Source organism: Haliotis rubra, unplaced genomic scaffold (genome assembly GCF_003918875.1).
Source record: "Haliotis rubra isolate DU_JTF1 unplaced genomic scaffold, ASM391887v1 Scf280, whole genome shotgun sequence".
In the NCBI taxonomy this organism is placed as follows: Eukaryota; Metazoa; Mollusca; class Gastropoda; order Lepetellida; family Haliotidae; genus Haliotis; species Haliotis rubra.
Window position 1 is genome coordinate 209636 of NW_025766892.1, and position 20781 is coordinate 230416.

Sequence of the window (20781 nt, forward strand, 5' to 3'; positions counted from 1 at the left end):
AGAAGCTACTAACACAAATACTGCTCTCCATAGATGACTTTGATATTGCCTCCTGCACATGACCATAGGATGTCCCATCACGTCTTCCTGACAGATTCTCTATATCCTGCATCAGAGCAGTTATATTAGCTTGTTTTAAATAAACCTTTTATCATGGATACTGTTTCCTGTTCATGTAATAAAAATAAGATCATATGTATTCATTTAAAAAAAATTTACGATCCAAGTAAAATATCCAATGATGTTTGATCAAGTGCTGCATTGACAGGATTGTCAACTTTGGACATAAGTTTGGTCACTTTGATATACATAATCTCAACAATGCATACGGGGAAGTGTGCTGGGTTTTAGTGGAGTATTTCAGTTGCTTAATAACAGTGTTAGCATCTATGTTGCATCTAGTGCAAGAAGTTGTCTATCCATCGAATTTGTTCGTCTTCATCACAGTATGTCAACTTGGATGAAACCTGGATGTAATCCTCTCATCCATGGATACTGAAACTCACATACTGGTGAGGTCAGACCAAACATCATGTCGGGAGAAATCCAAGAAACTATGATCCACGGATCCTGACGGAGATAAGGCACATAACTATGGAGATATACATATGGAGACCATGATGTTAGTTGACTGTTATATACAAGTTAGCCATTATTAGGTTACAAAGTACCAACTTCTCAGGTTCTCTAGCATCAGAAAGTGCCTTTGTTCTTTTCTACTGTTAGCCCCAGATAGCATAATTTGGACCCCCAGGTAGCAGAAATCTACATGAAAACCATTTGTTTCATATTTCAGAAGTAGCCATTTGAGAACAATAAGTACTTATTACCATCCTACATTATCCCAGTGTTAATCTACATTCAGTTTCTTGAAGGTTCCGGGTAAGTTCTCCATTGCATCTTGACTTTTCTTGCTTTGGTGTTGTATCGTCATGGAAACAAAACCAAACTTGGCATCATCTTCAAATTCCTGATCACGTGCTACCAGTCTGTCAATAAACTCCTGTAACAAAATAACAGCAACAAAATGAATACAATTTTTGACATGTCTCAGCACTTACATGATTTTGGATTTTGCCTTGTAGTTTGAGGTTGTCATACCTTCAATTTCACTACCATGCCATATCAACATTCTGTCATAAACAAATATATATATGCAATATATACTCTGTCATTAATGAAGGGTCAAGCTATTGGTAAAACTATTTCTTTAAAGTTGTAAAATCTTTGTTTTTGTTTGAAATATATACAACTGAATGTTTTACAAACTTTCTTAACAGTATGGAAAAACACATCAGGCCATTGAAATGTCATTATTACGTTCTTTAACGTACGATACATTCTGTTACAAATTTCACATTTATTATTCAAATTGTCAATATGGAAATCCACCTGCCACTTATTGTTTGAAATTGCAGCTCAAAATGAGACTCTCTTTTTTTACACTTGCTGAAAGGGGTCAGGCTATAGCCTTTTGGAATCTGGTCAAACTCAGCGGCAGGTTTCTGTCCGCTTTAATGTGAGTCAGAGTGCTATTGGTAGACTGTGGCAGAGATTTCATTGTTTGGGCAGGGATAACTCCTACTGGACGTACTCTGCTGCACGTGGTCGAAGGTAATCTTACTGGACAGCATTATTGGGACAAGATTCTGGCTCTTATAGCAGTACCATTCCTGCAAGCTATGTATGGCCTTTATGGTCGACCCTCTTTACTGCAAGACGACAATGCTATGCCTCATAGGGCCAGGATTGTCACGTAATTCCTTAGGCAGCAGGGTGTAGAGCGGATAGAGTGGCCAGCATGCTCACCAGACCTCAACCCAATTGAACTATGCCTGGGATGAACTCGGTCGACGTGTATACACCTGTCACTCAGCACCAGAGGATCTCAAGGATCCGCGGAGCTCTAGTGGAGGAATGGAATGTGATTCCGCAAGCTTTCTTCTATGAACTTGATAAGGAGCATGAGAACAAGGTGCATCTTTCAGCCTCAATAGGTTCCTGGACAACTACTCTTACCTTTGACCCTTTGTAGCTCATGAGGCTGTAGAACAAAACCTTAGTGCTACGCCTTCTATTATGTCTATGTTACGATTTTCTTAGCACTACGATTGGTTTGTACAACAGGACCCTGTCAGTATAAGGAAGTGAAATGTTTGTGAAGTGAGTATCCTGGCAATCATACCGGTGAATCTAGCGATGGAAGTTTTCCTGCATACTCTTCTGGTAAGTTCTCAGGGTCAATATACTCATGCAGACCTTCAACTTTGTCTCCAAGAAAATGTAGCTGAAAGAAAAAATGCAGTTGTAAATATTTTCTTAAGAAACTGCATATAAAGATGAATCATTTGAAATTATTAAAATATGTCTACCAAGCATAACTATATCACAGATATCAACTATGATCTATCAATCGTGTACACAGGTATCAGAGGTTTTCCTTGCATGCCTTTAGCTTTCTATCGATAATCCCACCTGATTGTAATGTCCTGTGGTAAACTACCTTGAAGGTCTTTTTACCTGATATGGACCTGTGAAGATCTGGGTTAGAATTGGTCTTCAGTAATCCATGCTTGTCGTAATAGGCAGGTGAAGGTCTGGGTTAGAATTGCTATTTAGTAACATGCTTGTCATAAGAGGCGACTAATTGGATCGGGTGGTCAGGCTTGATGACGTGGTTGACACATGTCATTGTATCTCATTTGCGTAGATCGGTGCGCATGCTGGTGATCACTGGATTGTCTGGTCCAGACCCGATTATTTACAGACCACCGCCATTCAGCTGAAATATTGCTGAGTGTGGCGTAAAACTAAACTCACTCCCTTCTACTGTGGTAAACTACCGTATTAGAGGTCAGTTTACCTGATATGGTCATTTCAGCAACAGAAATACTCTATCCAACTATATAAACTCACTCCCTTCTACTGTGGTAAACTACCGTATTAGAGGTCAGTTTACCTGATATGGTCAGCAACAGAAATACTCTATCCAACTATATAAACTCACTCCCTTCTACTGTGGTAAACTACCGTATTAGAGGTCAGTTTACCTGATATGGTCAGCAACAGAAATACTCTATCCAACTATATAAACTCACTCCCTTCTACTGTGGTAAACTACCGTGATTAGAGGTCAGTTTACCTGATATGGTCAGCAACAGAAATACTCTATCCAACTATATAAACTTACTCCCTTCTACTGTGGTAAACTACCGTATTAGAGGTCAGTTTACCTGATATGGTCAGCAACAGAAATACTCTATCCAACTATATAAACTCACTCCCTTCTACTGTGGTAAACTACCGTATTAGAGGTCAGTTTACCTGATATGGTCAGCAACAGAAATACTCTATCCAACTATATAAACTCACTCCCTTCTACTGTGGTAAACTACAGTATTAGAGGTCAGTTTACCTGATATGGTCAGCAACAGAAATACTCTATCCAACTATATAAACTCACTCCTTCTACTGTGGTAAACTACCGTATTAGAGGTCAGTTTACCTGATATGGTCAGCAACAGAAATACTCTATCCAACTATATAAACTCACTCCTTCTACTGTGGTAAACTACCGTATTAGAGGTCAGTTTACCTGATATGGTCAGCAACAGAAATACTCTATCCAACTATATAAACTCACTCCTTCTACTGTGGTAAACTACCGTATTAGAGGTCAGTTTACCTGATATGGTCAGCAACAGAAATACTCTATCCAACTATATAAACTCACTCCCTTCTACTGTGGTAAACTACCGTATTAGAGGTCAGTTTACCTGATATGGTCAGCAACAGAAATACTCTATCCAACTATATAAACTCACTCCCTTCTACTGTGGTAAACTACCGTATTAGAGGTCAGTTTACCTGATATGGTCAGCAACAGAAATACTCTATCCAACTATATAAACTCACTCCCTTCTACTGTGGTAAACTACCGTATTAGAGGTCAGTTTACCTGATATGGTCAGCAACAGAAATACTCTATCCAACTATATAAACTCACTCCCTTCTACTGTGGTAAACTACCGTATTAGAGGTCAGTTTACCTGATATGGTCAGCAACAGAAATACTCTATCCAACTATATAAACTCACTCCCTTCTACTGTGGTAAACTACCGTATTAGAGGTCAGTTTACCTGATATGGTCAGCAACAGAAATACTCTATCCAACTATATAAACTTACCCGTTTTCTCAGCTTTTCCTTCAAGAATGGCTTGATCATAGAAAAGACATATTCAAACACGCTGGGTTGATGCAGGTAATGGATACCCTTCACTCGCATCGGGAAGGCGTCCTGGAACGAGGAGGCATTTCAACAAAGATTTCTGTAACTGGTGACACTTCTTACATGACATAAACTAGTCAGGAGTAGAGTCACAAGATGAGGCGATCAGGTTATTGAACCAAATATGCCACATTTCTGTTTAGTTTTAAGGTAATTTCTTTTGCTTAGATATTTTAGCTTTGACATTTGCTTAAGAGGCAGATGATGTAGACTGAAATGACCATGAAAACTCAGGGAAATTATTTAAAGAATACTTTCCCATGTCAAAAATACCATTTTTACCACTGTGGAGAAGGTTGGAATGACATGTTTGGCTGCAGGTATTGGAACTGAGAGGTTAGAATACAGTTGAGTGTGGATACTGCATCCAGATCGCTTACCTGGATCATGGTGGAGAACTTTTTGGCGAACGTTGGAGTGAAATTTTTAGCATGTACCCATCCAAAGTCTGAGAGGTCATTGATGTAACGTACACCATTCACCTGTGCTTCCTCCGACTGACCGAAAATGGAAATGAGATAACAACTATGAGTGAGTGAGGGAGTATTGTTTTTCAGTCAGCAATATTCTAGCTAAATCCCTTCATTGGTTTTGATAGATATATTTACCTGTGTAAATGAACATTCAAATATATACTAGTAACTATTGTAGACAAATGTTTTTAGGTAAAAATATTATAAGATGAACTAAATTGAATACTTCTACATGTAATGTAATAATATGTTGCTTTTCATAGAAGTGACTAAACAGAGACGGGCCTTGAAACAGACATGGTGTTAGTAGCTGTAGGTATTGTTCCTTGATGTTGTTAGTAACACCAGTTTAACTCCCCTATCCCGCTAAAATGAATGGAATTTGTGTTGAAAAAAAAAAAAACAATATAATAAATTAATTGTAAGTTCAAACAACTTGCACGCAACAGGCTGTTGACCCAACACTGGTAGATCATGAAACAAAATTTATGACAGAACAGATAGTGGCCCTTAGTTGAGGAATCACCGTGCCATTATCATTTGCAGCGACCCGCTCATTTCTGACAACTAGAGGGCAGTTTCATGACAATTCCATCCATTTTAGCTATAACACTATAATTTATTCATCATTGTCAGATTTAGTCAATGTGCACATAATAAACATGTTGAAGTTTGAAAAGGAACTTGTTTTCTGGCTATGGTGTAAATTCAAGGAGTGATATGATTTACCTTTGACCTTGAAACACTTTGACTTATTTTAAATAATAAATTTCTTTCACGAAAAAACAGCGTAAAACGAGTTGAATTAGAATGGGGATAACTGTACTGTGTTTGATGAATTGGGGACGTATACCGGTGGTTATATAGCCACAAATTTAACGTTATATCGGCTCCGCTTACGTGTCGCAGATAACCTAAATTTGCGGCTATATAACCACTGGTATACGTCCCTAATTCATCAAACACAGTACAGTTATCCCCTAATTGATGACTGGTCCATTACAACTGATCAATCATCGAAAATAATTGGTTAACATCATTTATCAAATGTTCCTGTTGTCTTTGTAAAAAATAAAGACAAAACATGTAGTACTTTGGGTTTTTAAAGGATGATTTGTATGTTAGGAACACAGATTTTCTGGATTCTTTAAGATAAATTCAATCATGACTTGGAACGAGCTTGTTGTGTTTATGAAATGTAAATTTAATGACACAGACAAAAGCAACCTTGTGAAAAATATTGTTGATGCAAACAAGTGTTCCAAGTGTTGTGTTCGATTATGAGAAACATGTTCGATTGCTGTCACGTGTCACTGCGACCAATCTTCGATTATTCCAATTGATTGGACCACCACTAGTTCTGATTACAAAATATTATGGCCTACTTACAAATGACTACCCTAATGCATTAAACCACTGAACTCTCTCCCAGGGAATTCTTCATAAACTACTTGGCAATTCATATCTGACAATACAAGACCCTTTCAAAATCTTGGTTTATCAGTCTTCCCACTCCAAAATATGGAATGTTAGAAAATAATTTTATAAAATGACAAGCAGTGTTTCTTTGTTTTATTCCACTGACTCTAAATAAGAAAAAATGTTGAAAATGTCACCCAACTCATTTGTTGCTCCCAGCAATATTAATGAAACGATTGATACATTCACATCTTGAAAACCAAGAAGGGTGAAACTCCAAACAAGCCATGTGATCTATGTACACTAATTACACTCTCATACACAAATACAGAGACAGATCTAGACACAGTTCTCATTTTTCACTGGAAATAAAAAAAAATATTTTAAATTGTTTTTCAGGTGTGTTTTTTTTTCTCCATTTTTTCAACTTAATTAATATGAAGTTAGGTTGGTATCTACTGTGAGGTAATGATTGCAGCCACTTAGTTCAATGCTACAGTTAGAACTTAAGTCCTGTCAGAAATGTCAACATCATACCTCTACTACAGCACTGTTGATGAGGAAGGATGCTCTGTAAATGTCTTCCATAGGATATTTCTCAGGATCCCATCGCCCTGGAAGTAAGACAAAGTACCTGTGTTACTTCTCACACTGACCTGCAGGGTTATCGCATAATATGGTTTTATGCCGCTTTTTGCAATATTCCAGCAATATCAGATTTTATTGCAGAAGTATGCTGATGAGCAGTAAGGCATGGAAACTTCTCAATTCTAAAACTAATAAATTTGTCTGAAAAAAACCCTCCAGGACAAGTGATGACAATGGACCATTTTGGCCCATGTCACAAGCATAATCTAGGAGATTGCCCAAACACTGAGAAGTCGTTATGCAAGTGTCAAATGGCTTCACAGGAAAGAGAGCTCAAATAATTAATTGCATATTTTGGGCTTAGAACACAAAATATACAGCTAATATTTGAATATGGGCGTCTTGGAGAAGTCCCAAACTCATAGGTGTAATAATATAAAAGGCAGATTAATTATCCACTACGTCATATTTGGCCAGGAATGGCCCTTATTCTACCATAAAAAATCAGAATAATATCTTTTTTCAATTTGTACAAATACATCCCTTGAGCAGTATTTGAGAAACAATGTTACCAATATTACAACTTAAGTTTTGCTTTGGTAGCAGACCCTGCAAATAGAGCCTATAAGTAGGTCACGGCGCTCCGCAAGACCGGTGACAAACAACGTACACTTGGTCTGGTCTAGTAAAGTCATATGGCGGTCGTGCAATTTGGAACCAGAACTTGTTCTTGAATAAACGCTTGTCACCGGAAATCTTGTACCGGAAGTAAGCTGGGCCCCATCTCACATATCGCAAGTTTGCATGTGTAAAGGGAGCCGGGAATCAGCTTAGTACCGGAAGTAGGACCTTGCGAGACTTACAGGCCCTATTGCGACAATCTAGTGTTAATAAACTGTAATACAACTGGAATTACCTGGCCTGAAGACAATGACCGTTTCCCCAAGCTTGCTTGGTTTAGGTAACACAGTCACTAACTGAGTATCCAGGAGTGGTTTAATACACTTTGGGGTCATATTGGTATAGATGTCCTCATTTTCTTTCTTCATCGTGTAGTAATTGATAATAAGAGAATATGTCCTCTCCTGGTCAAACTTGCGTGCACGTAGAAACTTGATAAGAAACCGATCATCCACGCGGGGCTTCAAACCTGGAAGCATCCATTATTGACAAAGTCACGTACTTCATAATGGTGTTAGCATCTACACTGAAACGTCAGATCGAGTGCAATAAAGAAGTAGACAATGCATAAAATTAGTTCCTTTTCAAAATTAACATTATTGAGCGGGTATGCTACAGAGCCATGGCTCTTGTGATCTGGTGACTATTGTTGTACCATGTAGATACTTGTATTTTATAGCTATTTGTTTGTCTTACCTTTGTTGTCTTATCAAATGCATAAATATTAGTACTCTGAACAGATGTTTATCAAAACGTCATGATTTCCAGGTCTGGGTCTAAATCCCATATTGATGTTTGCAGTTAGCAGAATATTAAGCTCATGGTGTTGTATGCTCCCTGGGGAGTTGAGATTGATAATATGATGTGCCGTTGAGATTGACATCGAGTGATCGAGGGAAATAACAGCGCCTTGAGCATGTACTAGTTGCCTGGATATGTGCGCTATATAAATATCATGTAATAATAATAATAATAATAATAATAATAATAATAATGGTTGATAACTTTATACAGGGACATACCTCTGGAACATTGATAAAAGGCTGTTAAACTCTACTTGCTCACTCAAACACTGACCTGGGCATCGCAGAATCCTTTCTCGGATTGTCTGTATTTCCTGTTTGAGGGTGTCGTGGTCTTCAGTCAGCTCCTTCTTGGCCTTCTCCAGGAGCTCTGGACTAAGAGTGCACTTATAGTTGTGGATCTCTTGCTGTGTCATTCTGGATGAAGGTCTCTGGAAAACAGTGTCGACTATTGATGAATTTACAGATAGTCCCCAACATACATCTGTGTTGTTGGTACAATCATCATTCAACACTTTGTTATGAACTTCAGTTGTTCCATCAGGGCAAATTGAATATTTTTCATCTGTTCCATTCTCTGCTGCTTGTTAGAGGACATTTAATTATTTGAGTCATCAGGTTTGGTGACTTACATGTCACCTGAATGTGGAGGTCGTTACTCATATATCAGTCACTGGCTACAGGCTGCCATCTTGTGACTGGATCATTGCTGATCGTAGCCTGGTACAACAAACACACTAGGGATGCCACAATACATCGATACAGCGATACATCGATACCTTTTCTAAGATGATACAATTATCGATACATTCAAAACTGTATCCATATTTAGTTTTGAAAGTATCGGTTTAAATATGTTTATGTATCATTTACATTTTGCAATTGTATCTTGTTTTTTGATGTTGTGAAAGTTATAAATGACTATTTTTCATGCACAAAGATGGGAAATTAGAACTTTTTAATCTCTGAGAATAAAACATGTTGATCTTTTCATGGACATTATAAAATATGAAATAAAAATGTTCAAAATGTAACTAAATTTACTTAATAATGCCAAGAAAATAGGTATCATGATACGATTCATGAAACATGGGTATATGTATCATGAAACTTATGTATCATGACGTCCATAAAACACACTGCCACCACATGCTATTGTCAGCAAAAAACTTTGAGCAAAGTGTGATATCTGTTAAGACTGTTATTTTGTGGACTTTGTCTCAAAAGGATTTGAAAAGTAAATATTTAGCAGTACATTTGCTATTTTGTACATGTATTGATGCTAGCAATAGAGTAGTGATGTACTGATATCAGCTATTGATACTTCCACTCATTACCTATGTTATGTTATCAGTTACAGAACCCGTGAAGATCCAGGTAAGAATTGATCTTCAGTAACCCATGCTTGTCGCAACTAACAGGATCGGGTGGTCAGGCTTGATGACTTAGTTGACACATGTCATCATATCCCAATTGCTTGGTCGATGCTCATGCTGTTGATCACTGGATTGTCTGGTCCAGACTCAATTATTTACAGACCGCTGCCATACAGCTGGAATATTTCTGCTCTGGCATAAAACTAAACTCATTCACTCACTCACTATCAGTTACAGACAGTTTTGATGAGTCAGCAGTTTGTTAACCCCTAGGCGACCCTCTGACAAATTAAAAAAGCACTGAAAAAACTAACAAGCACATTATCACTCAAAATAAATTGGACATGACATCCAATAAATCCAAAATTGGACGAAGCATTTACCTTTTTGTGAAGTCAAAACAAATACTCGTAACACATGGTCTCAGCTGCTTTCTGTAACCTAGGATTGTTCAGACAACCACCCCTGGACCAGTGCCCTCTGAGCTCTAAGGATTAATTTATATCAGCACTCTGGTGTTGCAAACTATGAATACATTTAGATAGTTTCAAAGGGTAAGCTTATTGTAACATACTACTCAACAGAAGGTAAGGACCACCTGATTCTTGCATATAACATTAATATGAAAGAATCAGGTGGTCCTTCACTTCTTTTGAGTAGAATACATAATTCTGGTTCAACTATGATGTTCTCTATAGACAGTCTGTACCTGTAATGTGACTCTCTATATCTTCACACAATAAAGTCTACACAATATACGAACTCAGTGCATGCATCATTGATGTTCAGCTGATCAATAACCTGTTCCCACCACACCGTGAATAATTTATGATAACACACATAGAACTAATAACAGTCTTGATGAGAGTAGGTGATGACATGAGACAATACGGACCAACATCGCAGTTGCTTTGAATACCCTACTTCATTGAGAAAGATCAATATCAAACATAACATATGTTACATTTGACCACTTCTAACAGCATTGTGTATACATAGCTTCGGCAATGGGAGTAGTGCCAATTTCCACTTGTCGGAGTGGTAAACAAAGTGCGCACCCTGTGAGTGTAGGTTCGAATCCCACACGGGCCTAAACCCCCAAAAGTACTAGAATCTGTACTCTTAGAGAAAGTGTAATCTCAAATACATATAATACAATACTGAGGCAGTGGGGTAGCCTACTGATTAAAGTGTCTGCTTGTCACGACGAAGAGCAGAATTCAATTCCCTACACAGATACAATGTGTGAAGCCCATATCTGGTGTCCCTCGTCATGGTATTGCTGGAATATTGCTAAAAGCGGCAACTTGCTCACTCACTCATACATTATCATAGCTGAGAACAAAACATGATTGGTGTATATTAAGTGTGTATTTACATGACAACAGGAGGAAGATGTCGAGGTTAGCCCCCAGGTAGAGATCTCTTGCAGCAAACTGAAGTCTGAGGTTTAATCATATTTGAGAAAAATCAGCAAAATGCATTTATCAACATGTCATGTCATATGAAGCAACTAACGGAATTGGGTGGTCAGAGTCACTGACTTGACTGACATGTCATCATATCCAAATCGCGTCAATTGATGCTCATGCTGTTGATCATCGGACTGTCTGGTCCAGAATTGATTATTCAGAATCCCCCACCGCATAGTTACAATATTGCAGAGTGTGACGTAAACAAAACAAACAAACCAAAAACGACAAGCATGTCCTTCTCTACTTGAAGCGCCCACAATCACCAAATATGCATTATAATGCAATGTCATATTTCTTAATGATATAACCTTCCCTTAGTCCCCCGTAAATACATCCAGCTTAAGGAGAACATTGGGGGCAGTATTATAACATATTTTCAGCCTTTTTTTATTAAGTGACACATATTTTTATTTAATCAGGAAATAAATTATCTGCTGTGGCATTATTGACAAACTGTCCAAAATATGGATACTTGTAGATCATGGTAAATGATTAGCAAAGTAATCAATACAGTGAGCATTCACATGGAGGCTGTGAAAATGTCAAGTTGTATGTGTTTTTGTGTTCTGTTCGGTCGATATTCTCTATGGTCGAATGGTGGATAATTGCCTATGATAAATGAAATACCTGATTTCTTGGGAAATTTTCCACAATCCAGGTCTGAATTAATATATATTTCCTTACAAAATTTGTATATTTTGATTAAAACAAAAGAATAACAACATTTGACAGAATAAACACTTTTGTGTTACACAGTTTACTCATACAAGAAATGGTTGATCAATCTCTCTGGAACAGTTTTACCAAAGTGTCATGATCAATTTACGCTGGGCTATAGAAGCACAGTATTACAAGGGTGGCGTGCAGATGAGGGCATTTAACTCCATACATGTATTGTTTCCCCTGCGTGGATTCTAGGGTATTAGTAGCACCCAGCACATGGAGCTTGTTGTGAGAGGCAAACCAGGACCACGTGTCCTGACTGTGACTGACTGATTGCATGTCTTCAAAACTCTGAAGGTATGGATCATTATACATGCTGTAGATCACTTGTTTGCCCAGTCATGACTTAATAATTCGTCAAGACTAAAGATTAAATACGTTGTCAAGACTGAATAAGTTGTCAAGACCAAGGTTGCCGTTGTGCATGAAATATAGAAGATAAACAGTAGCATAACAAGACAGTGAGCATTTTAGTTATTTTCACTGCACTTAGATTCCACTACAAAAAAAGAAGATATTTAATGGGAAAAAAGGAAAAAGATATTTAATGAACCTAAAATGTTTCAATAGACTGTATAGATACGGATAAACATGGCACATCATGATCTTGAGATCAATAACATCACATCTAAAGGTTAAATACATCTTAAAGAAGCAAATACAATCAAACAGCTGATTGCTGCAGCAACCTATGTAATTACTTTCAGTTAGCTTGACACAACTGCAAAGTGAGGACTCAATAACAAAAACAGGGCCCAAGCTTTTACTTCGAGACATCCAGAGGCACTCAATGCTGCAACTGTAAAGACTAAAAATATATTTTTACAAGAAAGCATATGTTATTGATACATGAAATATCAACTGGGGTGGGAGTGGTGAGTAGTCTAATTATATATTTGTCCTGAATTGCATTTTATGTCACTTTAACATTTTAAAGTCAAGTGCAATCTTAGCACTATGATTGTAAGTGCTTTACTCTAACACAGACTTAAGACAGTCTTAGCACTAAGATCACTTTGGGCAAGATGGCCCTGGTGAAACAACAGAACTATGATACATTTCACAGCAAGCTAGTCACATGACAGCATTCAGCAAAATAATAAACATGTTTTAACCATTGTGTTTCGTTCTGAAAGGACTGAAACATATCTCACAAAAAATCATCATTTATTGTGTCATTGTGTACCTAGGCATCTGTAATAGGACGCAGATGTTACTACGTCATGTACAAATGTTGCTGCATAATAATCAAATTTAATCCAGGTTATATAAATTTATTTTCTGTGTAAAATAAATTACCATAATTGTTTCCTTTCACTGTTCTTGCTGTTAAATGACTTGTTTCCACACTGTATGATGTTGCAAATGAAACATATCATTATTGACACAATCAACAAGAAATTTAAGATTTGGATTTTATGTATTGCCATTTTCATGCCCTTCAAAGACCAATGTATCCCCAGCAATAAATGCGTGTTGCTGGCTTCATCTTGAGAACAGGGACGGTGGGGTAGCCTAGTGGTTAAAGCGTTGGCTCGTCACACCAAAGACCCGGGTTCGATGCCCCACATGGGTACAATGTGTGAAACCCATTTCTGGTGTCCCCCGCCATCATATTGCTGGAATATTGCTAAAATCAGTGTAAAACCATACTCACTCACTCACTCATCTTGAGAACACAGTTGTAGATCTAAAACATGGTACTGCTAAAATATTCAAACTGACCATCATATGCCTAACTTTCAAAAACAAATCCCAATCAACAGTTAAATGTTTCCTTTTGTTTACATATGGATGTAAGCACTGCATCTCGAAAGTTACAATGAATTTTTTACCATTATGTGCCTTTTTCAGATCAAATGCCTAATATTACATACATCTGTATCTATGTTTACTGATCAAATACAGTGTTCTTCATGAACCCAACTACTCTGACTAACACTATCATGATATGCACCACTTGCTGTAAATTAGACATATCATGCACATACTGTTCTGAGGTTATGTAGCAGGTGGCACATGGACAGATGCTGATTAGAAAATCACTGAAACTGTACTTTAACCTGAAAAATGTTTACTAAATACTTCAAAACAATCATACCAAACACTGGACCAAGGGGTATATACTAAACACACCCACCCACCCCTACACACCCACCCACCCACCCCTACACACCCAAAACTAAATGTATCAATACCTGATACAAATGATAACATTACAGAGCTCCAGATAAGATTTAGCTCATGTGGGTACTGTACCCACTGTATTTTTTTGGAGTTGGTATTATGAATGTTGAGTGGGTATTTCATTTTCCGTTACCCACTGCTTTCAAGTATGTGCGTATTTCAGTCACTTTACTCACCTAAGTATATGTCATTGAGTAAGTTTACTAAGCAGGTATGTTCTGCCTTATGTCATAACTAATCAAAACCAACTTTAATATAATGGAAATTATTTCATAAAAAATCACTCATCCTATACTGACCGTACAACACTTGTAACAGTACAACTTGATAGCAATCGATGTCTTTTTCATTATGCAAGCGATTTTTATAAATATATTCCGTACGCATTTGTTTTAAACTTTTTGCGTATCTAACATTTTAAATGCGTAATTGGTACGCAACAATTATTTTTCAATGCGTAATTCTATGCGTATTTTACCCGGATACGCAGCTTATCAGGGCCTCTGACATTATACTCAATGGCTGGCTGCCCTGGTCATTTTGGGTTAGAGCTTTTTTCCAGCAATCTATGCTAGTTTTGAGAGCTGACACGTTGGTAATGTGGTGATAGCATGTCATCTGTGGTGTTTTGGGGTTAGAACTGGCCTCCAGCAACCTGTGATAGTCTTGAGAGCATGGGTTATTGCTCATAATACAGCCATCCCTTGCAATAATGCTGTGGGGTAATCTGTGGCTCCCATGAAGAAAAAGAGGTTACATATCTTCAAGTCATCGGGAATAGCATATCACCAAATCCGTATCATATATATCAACATTTGTTATATAAATAAAGGTTTAAAACTCCTAAGCAAGTGTCAACATCTTAAACCAGAGACCATATAATATTATTATATAATCTATTATATGGTCTCTGCATAAACTCTTCACTGTTGATATATTGGCCATGCTAAGACACAGTTGTGAGATTCTCTATACATGTATTTCTTTAGAAGGTTGCACATATCATTGAACTAATCTTGATTGTTGTTGTGAAGCAATTGTTGTTTTATGGTCAGTTGGTTGATATGTGAAGACATATGTGAAGACATATGTGAAGACATGGTGACCAAAGCAAGTTGACCCTGTGACCCATGAAAGTCTCTGTTTGATGTGTTATCATGGAAAAATAATTCATATGAAAATTTATTATTAATTATTACCACTACAAGCCATATATTAGGATTCCAATATTAGGAAAATATAAATATAGAATATTAGTTTCACCATGATCAGTAATAGCTTAGATAAAGACTCCAGTCAAAAGTAATAAAACTCATCTCACAGACATACCATTGAAAAAGGTATAAGTTACGACTTCACAGATGCTTCTAGATAAATCCTAGCCTAAGGTATGAAGGACTCAACTGTTAGACAAACCTTTCAGTAAGACAAAAGCTATGTCTACACTGTTGTCTACACTACAGAATTCTACAAAAATGTATGAATACAATGAATAAGGGCTGTGTGAAAGGAAAGTATAAAGTTCCAGGGCAGTGAGACCCTAAGTGTAACAGATGACCTACAAACCTTGAAAGCTCCCCTGGTGAAATGTGATCTGTATGTGATATACCTAACAATGGGAATTCTAATTGAAAACAGGGTTGTTGGTATCAAGAACTCCATGCTGTATGTCACCTGGATATGGGTGAGTGATATTCAACTTTCAGATAATATGACTTGTGGTTAGAGGTTCAATATTTCATGTGTGGTGAGGGGTAATAGGGAAAATAATGTTGCATGCTTTAAAAAGGTCATAGGTCATGTGTGGTAGGATTTATCGGTCAAATAATGTGTCAGGTGTGGAAGGATTTATAGGTCAAATAATGTGTCAGGTGTAAGATCTATTGGTCAAATAATGTGTCAGGTGTGAGATTTATAGGTCAAATATTATGTCAGGTGTGGCAGGATTTATAGGTCAAATAATGTGTCAGGTGTGAGATTTATAGGTCAAATAATGTGTCAGGTGGCAGGATTTATAGGTCAATAATGTGTCAGGTGTGGAAGCATAGGTCAAATAATGTGTCAGGTGTGGCAGGATTTATAGGTCAAATAATGTGTCAGGTGTGAGACTTATAAGTCAATAATGTGTCAGGTGTGGCAGGATTTATAGGACAAATAATGTGTCAGGTGTGAGATTTATAGGTCAAATAATGTGTCAGGTCTGGCAGGATTTATCGGTCAAATAATGTGTCAGTTTTGAGACTTATGGGTCAAATGATGTGTCAGGTGTGAGATTTATTGGTCAAATAATGTGTCAGATGTGTGATTTATTGGTCAAATAATGTGTCGGATCTGGCCGGATTTATAGGTGAAATAATGTGTTTGGTTTAAGATTTATAGGACAAATAATGTTGCAAGTATGGTATGAGCTTGAGTGAAAACATGTTTCATGTGTGAAAGAGGTTATAGGTCAAATATTGTGTTATTCTTGATAGGGGTCATATATGTCTACTGACTGTGAGTGCTGTGATATAAGCAGGTATTTGATATTCCCTTGAAGGTTGACAGATTCACAGAACTGCTTCAAAAGCATGTCCTTTTTTACATTTAAATAAAAAGACATATTCATCAATATCCATAATGTAACGAAAAAATAAAAACCTTTACCTGTCTCAACAAGTTTGTTCACAAAATATGACTGAAGCATTCTTCTCCCTTAAAAAGCTTAGAAAAACATTCCATTTGTTGCAGCCTTTAGGGTGTCAACAGAGCATGATCTGAAGCAATAAACGAGCCTCAAGTTCAGGGACCGGCCTCGATCTCTTCCCTCCATTGCTCATACACAATGTGACAGGCAGCCAGTCATATCAGGACAGTCCTAGTATACGTTGTGTGAGGTTACTGCTGTGTATGACAAGCACTAGGCATGATACATTCTTGCAGATACCCGGGGATATCTGTGAAAGTCTTTCATGGGTCTCTCAACATCTCTTATATTTGAAAAGACTAATTCGATAACCTGATATCAGTAACTAATAACTTTGATTATGTGTTTGACAGAAGTATGCCTGATCTATAATTGTGCTTGTCTATAAACTGTTAATTCAACATTTGTGAACATTAGCCTGAAATAGCCGTAAATTCTCCTACATTAGTACTATTTGCTTCCTTAACATTCATATTTAGGATAAATTAGGACTGGTACATTTCGGCTTTTCGAATCCACATAATCGCCTTCGGACTTGACATGGAGCCAAGCAAGTCGAGGACCACAGCAGCATATACCAGGGACCTTAAGGAACGACTCACTCAAGCCTACGACATTGCCTCCTCCAGAGCTAAGAAGTCACAGAAGAGGTAGAAGACTCACTATGATCAGAGAGCCAGGGCAGCTGTGTTAGAGGAAGAAGACAGAGTCTTGGTGAAGATCCTTGCATTTGACGGACGGCACAAGCTTGCGGACCGATGGGAGGAGGATTTGTATGTGATTCTGGAGCAGCCTAATCCATCCATACCAGTATACACCATTGGTAAGGAGAATGGTGACTGCAGGAAGAAGACACTGCACAGGAACCTATTGCTTCCAATAGGATTTCTTCCCCATCAGGATGAAGTGCCAACACCGAAGCAAAGGAAACGGAAGTCATTGCCACCACCAAGTGCCACAGGATATCCAAGACATACCAGACAACACCACAGCTAGCATCTCCAAGGACGGACTTTCAGAAGAAGGAGAGGAGGAAGTAGTGATTGTCTCCACCGACCCATCCGACAGTTCAGGATCAGCTACTGCACCAGCTGACAGGCGACCTGAAGAGGAACCAGCTGAGGATGTTCTGGATGTGGTTCAAGTCGATGGAGAGGAAAGGACAGGAGACACTACTCAGGAGGCTGAGCAGGAGCAACCGATAGAAGACCGTCCCGATGAGCATGTGGATGTTCCACCTGACAGAGAAGTTGCTGAGCCAAGGGCAGCACTGACGCCACAACCGCGGAGATCCCTCAGGGAACGATGGCCACCGGAGAGTTCACCCTATCGGCGCAGACAACAGCACAGACTACGACACCACTGGATTGGCTCATCAGAGCTAACTTCCTGTCTGCAGTTCTACAAGACGGGATGATCGAGAACCAGCCAGCCAACATTAGAGAAGCAATGATTGAGCTCATCACTAGCCAGAAATGACTAGGACGTCATTTCATAGTTGGGGAAAGTATGTGGCAGGTGTATTTAGTGTAAATATATTATTTCAATCTTATTATTCTTCTCTCCTTTTAGCTATATTATTTCTAGGCAGTTTAAGGGTTAAGCTTTAGAGCTTGGCCTCTCTCACTAATTTGCTCAAGCCATGAGCTGATTGGTCTCACTAACTCCATGCACAATTTCACTCATTCTGCACTGACTCTTTGCCACGTGAAGACAGCTTGGACAGACACACAGTGTAACATTAAGGTTAGTATTCATTTAATTAAAGTAATATTGCATTTAATCCTTGCAGTATACTAGTATATATATGATAAAGTATATCTATTTCTATCATTTAAATAGGTATTATATTGTATAGCATGTAAGTGTGCTATATGTATTTATGCTAGCTTTCCAAACCTAAGCTATAAACGTAAATAAGTATCTTTACTATCCCTTTCACTGAATGTGTGAGATGAGAGAATGTGTTTTAATATAAGTTGCTATGTTTTAACTATGATAACTATAAGTGTAATTATCAATGTGGGGATGTAATTTTATGTTCATGAATGTAGCCCTAAATCTACTCCACATTACATTGTATATTATTTATCATTTAATATTATTTACAGCAGATAAGTCCCCGTCCATACGACTGGTGCTGTGCCCGATTGGTGTACACCCTTGTACCACCCACAGGGTATGTGTATATGTATAATTTATATATCCATGTATTTGTATATAGTGCCATCACGTAACGTAATGCGTGGTGATGAATCATGTGTACATTATCATTACGACTAATGTGTAATAGTGTATTATTATCTATCTTGTGTGTATTACATTGTATGCATGTATTGTCATAACGTTATTCGTAATGATGTAATATCATAATTCCAATATTTCATATGTGTCTTAAGTAATGGTATTCATGCTTTGAGTAACTACAGTATTAATGGTAATTGTCCATATGTATTAACCCGTGTATGGAATTATATGTACCTTGCATGAATTGTGTGAGATGTATATTATATTATTATATTTATTGTTACAGGGTGTTGTTTATTGTTTATCAATATCACATCCACCAAAATAAACAACCTCACACCCAGCAGAGTGTTGGTGATCTATGTCCACATAGACTCTGCTATACTTGCAGCAAAGTCTTTACCCCAGGTGATTTTCATAAAAGATATTCATGTCATATGTAAAAAATAATAATTGTTTTCCCTTTGATAGCCGATCATGTCTAAAGTTCAAAAGTTGCTTGTGTAAGGGGAAAAAGTCTTACTATCAGCCATTTGAATATGTCTGATGATCTCCATTCAATATTCCAATTTTCCCCCACTACTTTAAAATTAACATTTCCAGTGGGCAAAACAAGTAATCAGTCATGAAGCAAACAACATAAGGGGAGACAACTGCTGATGTTGAAAACAACAAAAGAACAGTTACCTCCCCTTTGTGCAAGCTATTAAATTCTAAGATATATTTATGACATTGGACATGTATTTAAAAATGTCAGGTTACATGATGCCATTATTACAGACATGGTCACTGTGCACAATAGACTAGCTTTCAACTCTGACAGCCAGGATCTACAAAACAGTGGTTCCAGGGTGCCATTGTGACCATAACTCCCATATCTTAACATAGACTGACGGTAGTCTTAGCGCTAAGGTTGCTCTGTACAACGGCACCCAGAGCTGTACAGTAGGTACTAGTTGGAGAGAGCCATATATCCTGAAACCCTGAGTGGCTGTATGGGTCAATAAAAATATGTTTATTTGTGTACGGCTATGCATACCAGTGGTTAGTGAATACCTACATAACATTCAAACATCAAAGATTTCACAGCTGCCGCCTGGCCACTTGCCTTCCTATCGATCAACCAAGTCACTTCATTATCGTGGTCGACATACTATGTACACATGATCTCTAGACGACACACGGTGTCGTATAAACCGTAGATGTCGTATACCGTTGATGTCGCACATGTCCATGGCCGTACCATCTTTCACCAGTTCACCGAACGATGTTACCCAATGACTATCACACCAGTAATCTCAAGATTGACAACATATAACCCGTGTTGATTTACATTGACAAACTCATTGCATGATCATCTTTAAGATTGTATGAGTACTCAACATTTCTGGCGTTATTGTTTTAAAATGTAAGTGTTGTAGAATAAGAAATATATAGCAACTTACTTGGTGTCAGTAAGCTCTCTGTGACGTCTGCCTCCAATGTGGACTCGCTACTATTCAGGACAGGACATGACACACAAACTATTTGAGTAATAAAACACTCAATGCCTGGCTGCCTGGCCGTGGATCTATTGACGACATCTGGTGCGTGAAGGAACGCACGAGTTGTAGAGTTGTCCCCCTTGGGTACGCCTTATCTCTGATGCATTAAAAGCTCGTTATCTCACAAGCGTCTGTTTATATCTCACCTAATTCGTGTTGAAGGTTAGGAAAATGAATACCTAAGTACATTAGGACAATTTTTTCAAACTCTAACAAAAGGAATATTTTGTTGTGCATAAATTGAACCATAGCAGAGAAGAGAACGCATGATACGTTTTGTGGGAAGTGG

The 20781-nt window shown here is 37.8% G+C and overlaps 1 protein-coding gene across 2 annotated transcripts; it reads right to left on the reverse strand.

Annotated features, from left to right (window-relative positions):
- Positions 1 to 219: 219 nt before the first annotated feature.
- On the reverse strand, positions 220 to 20547 carry LOC124281206 (alpha-tocopherol transfer protein-like). 2 transcript variants are annotated; one of them, XM_046717226.1, is made up of 8 exons: positions 20394 to 20547; positions 8529 to 8685; positions 7687 to 7920; positions 6720 to 6796; positions 4671 to 4787; positions 4189 to 4299; positions 2186 to 2287; positions 220 to 1003 (listed from the first exon to the last, which is right to left on the reverse strand). In XM_046717226.1, the coding sequence occupies exons 2-8, from the start codon at positions 8668 to 8670 to the stop codon at positions 851 to 853; spliced, it is 936 nt and encodes a 311-aa protein (XP_046573182.1). In that variant the 5' UTR covers positions 8671 to 8685; positions 20394 to 20547; the 3' UTR covers positions 220 to 850. The 2 variants fall into 2 exon arrangements, with proteins under 2 accessions (XP_046573182.1, XP_046573183.1); XM_046717227.1 differs by having other exon boundaries at positions 8529 to 8702; positions 20394 to 20541.
- Positions 20548 to 20781: the final 234 nt, after the last annotated feature.

What these genes read in the sequence shown, in the direction of transcription:
- LOC124281206 (XM_046717226.1), bottom strand. Translation starts at nt 8,670, where the DNA reads ATGACACAGCAAGAGATCCACAACTATAAGTGCACTCTTAGTCCAGAG. An exon ending in TCAACAGTGCTGTAGTAGAG is followed by an intron (nt 4,788 to 6,719) that starts GTATGATGTTGA and finishes ATTTTCGGTCAG; the next exon opens with TCGGAGGAAGCACAGGTGAA. An exon ending in TTCCATCGCTAGATTCACCG is followed by an intron (nt 1,004 to 2,185) that starts GTATGATTGCCA and finishes ATTTTGTTACAG; the next exon opens with GAGTTTATTGACAGACTGGT.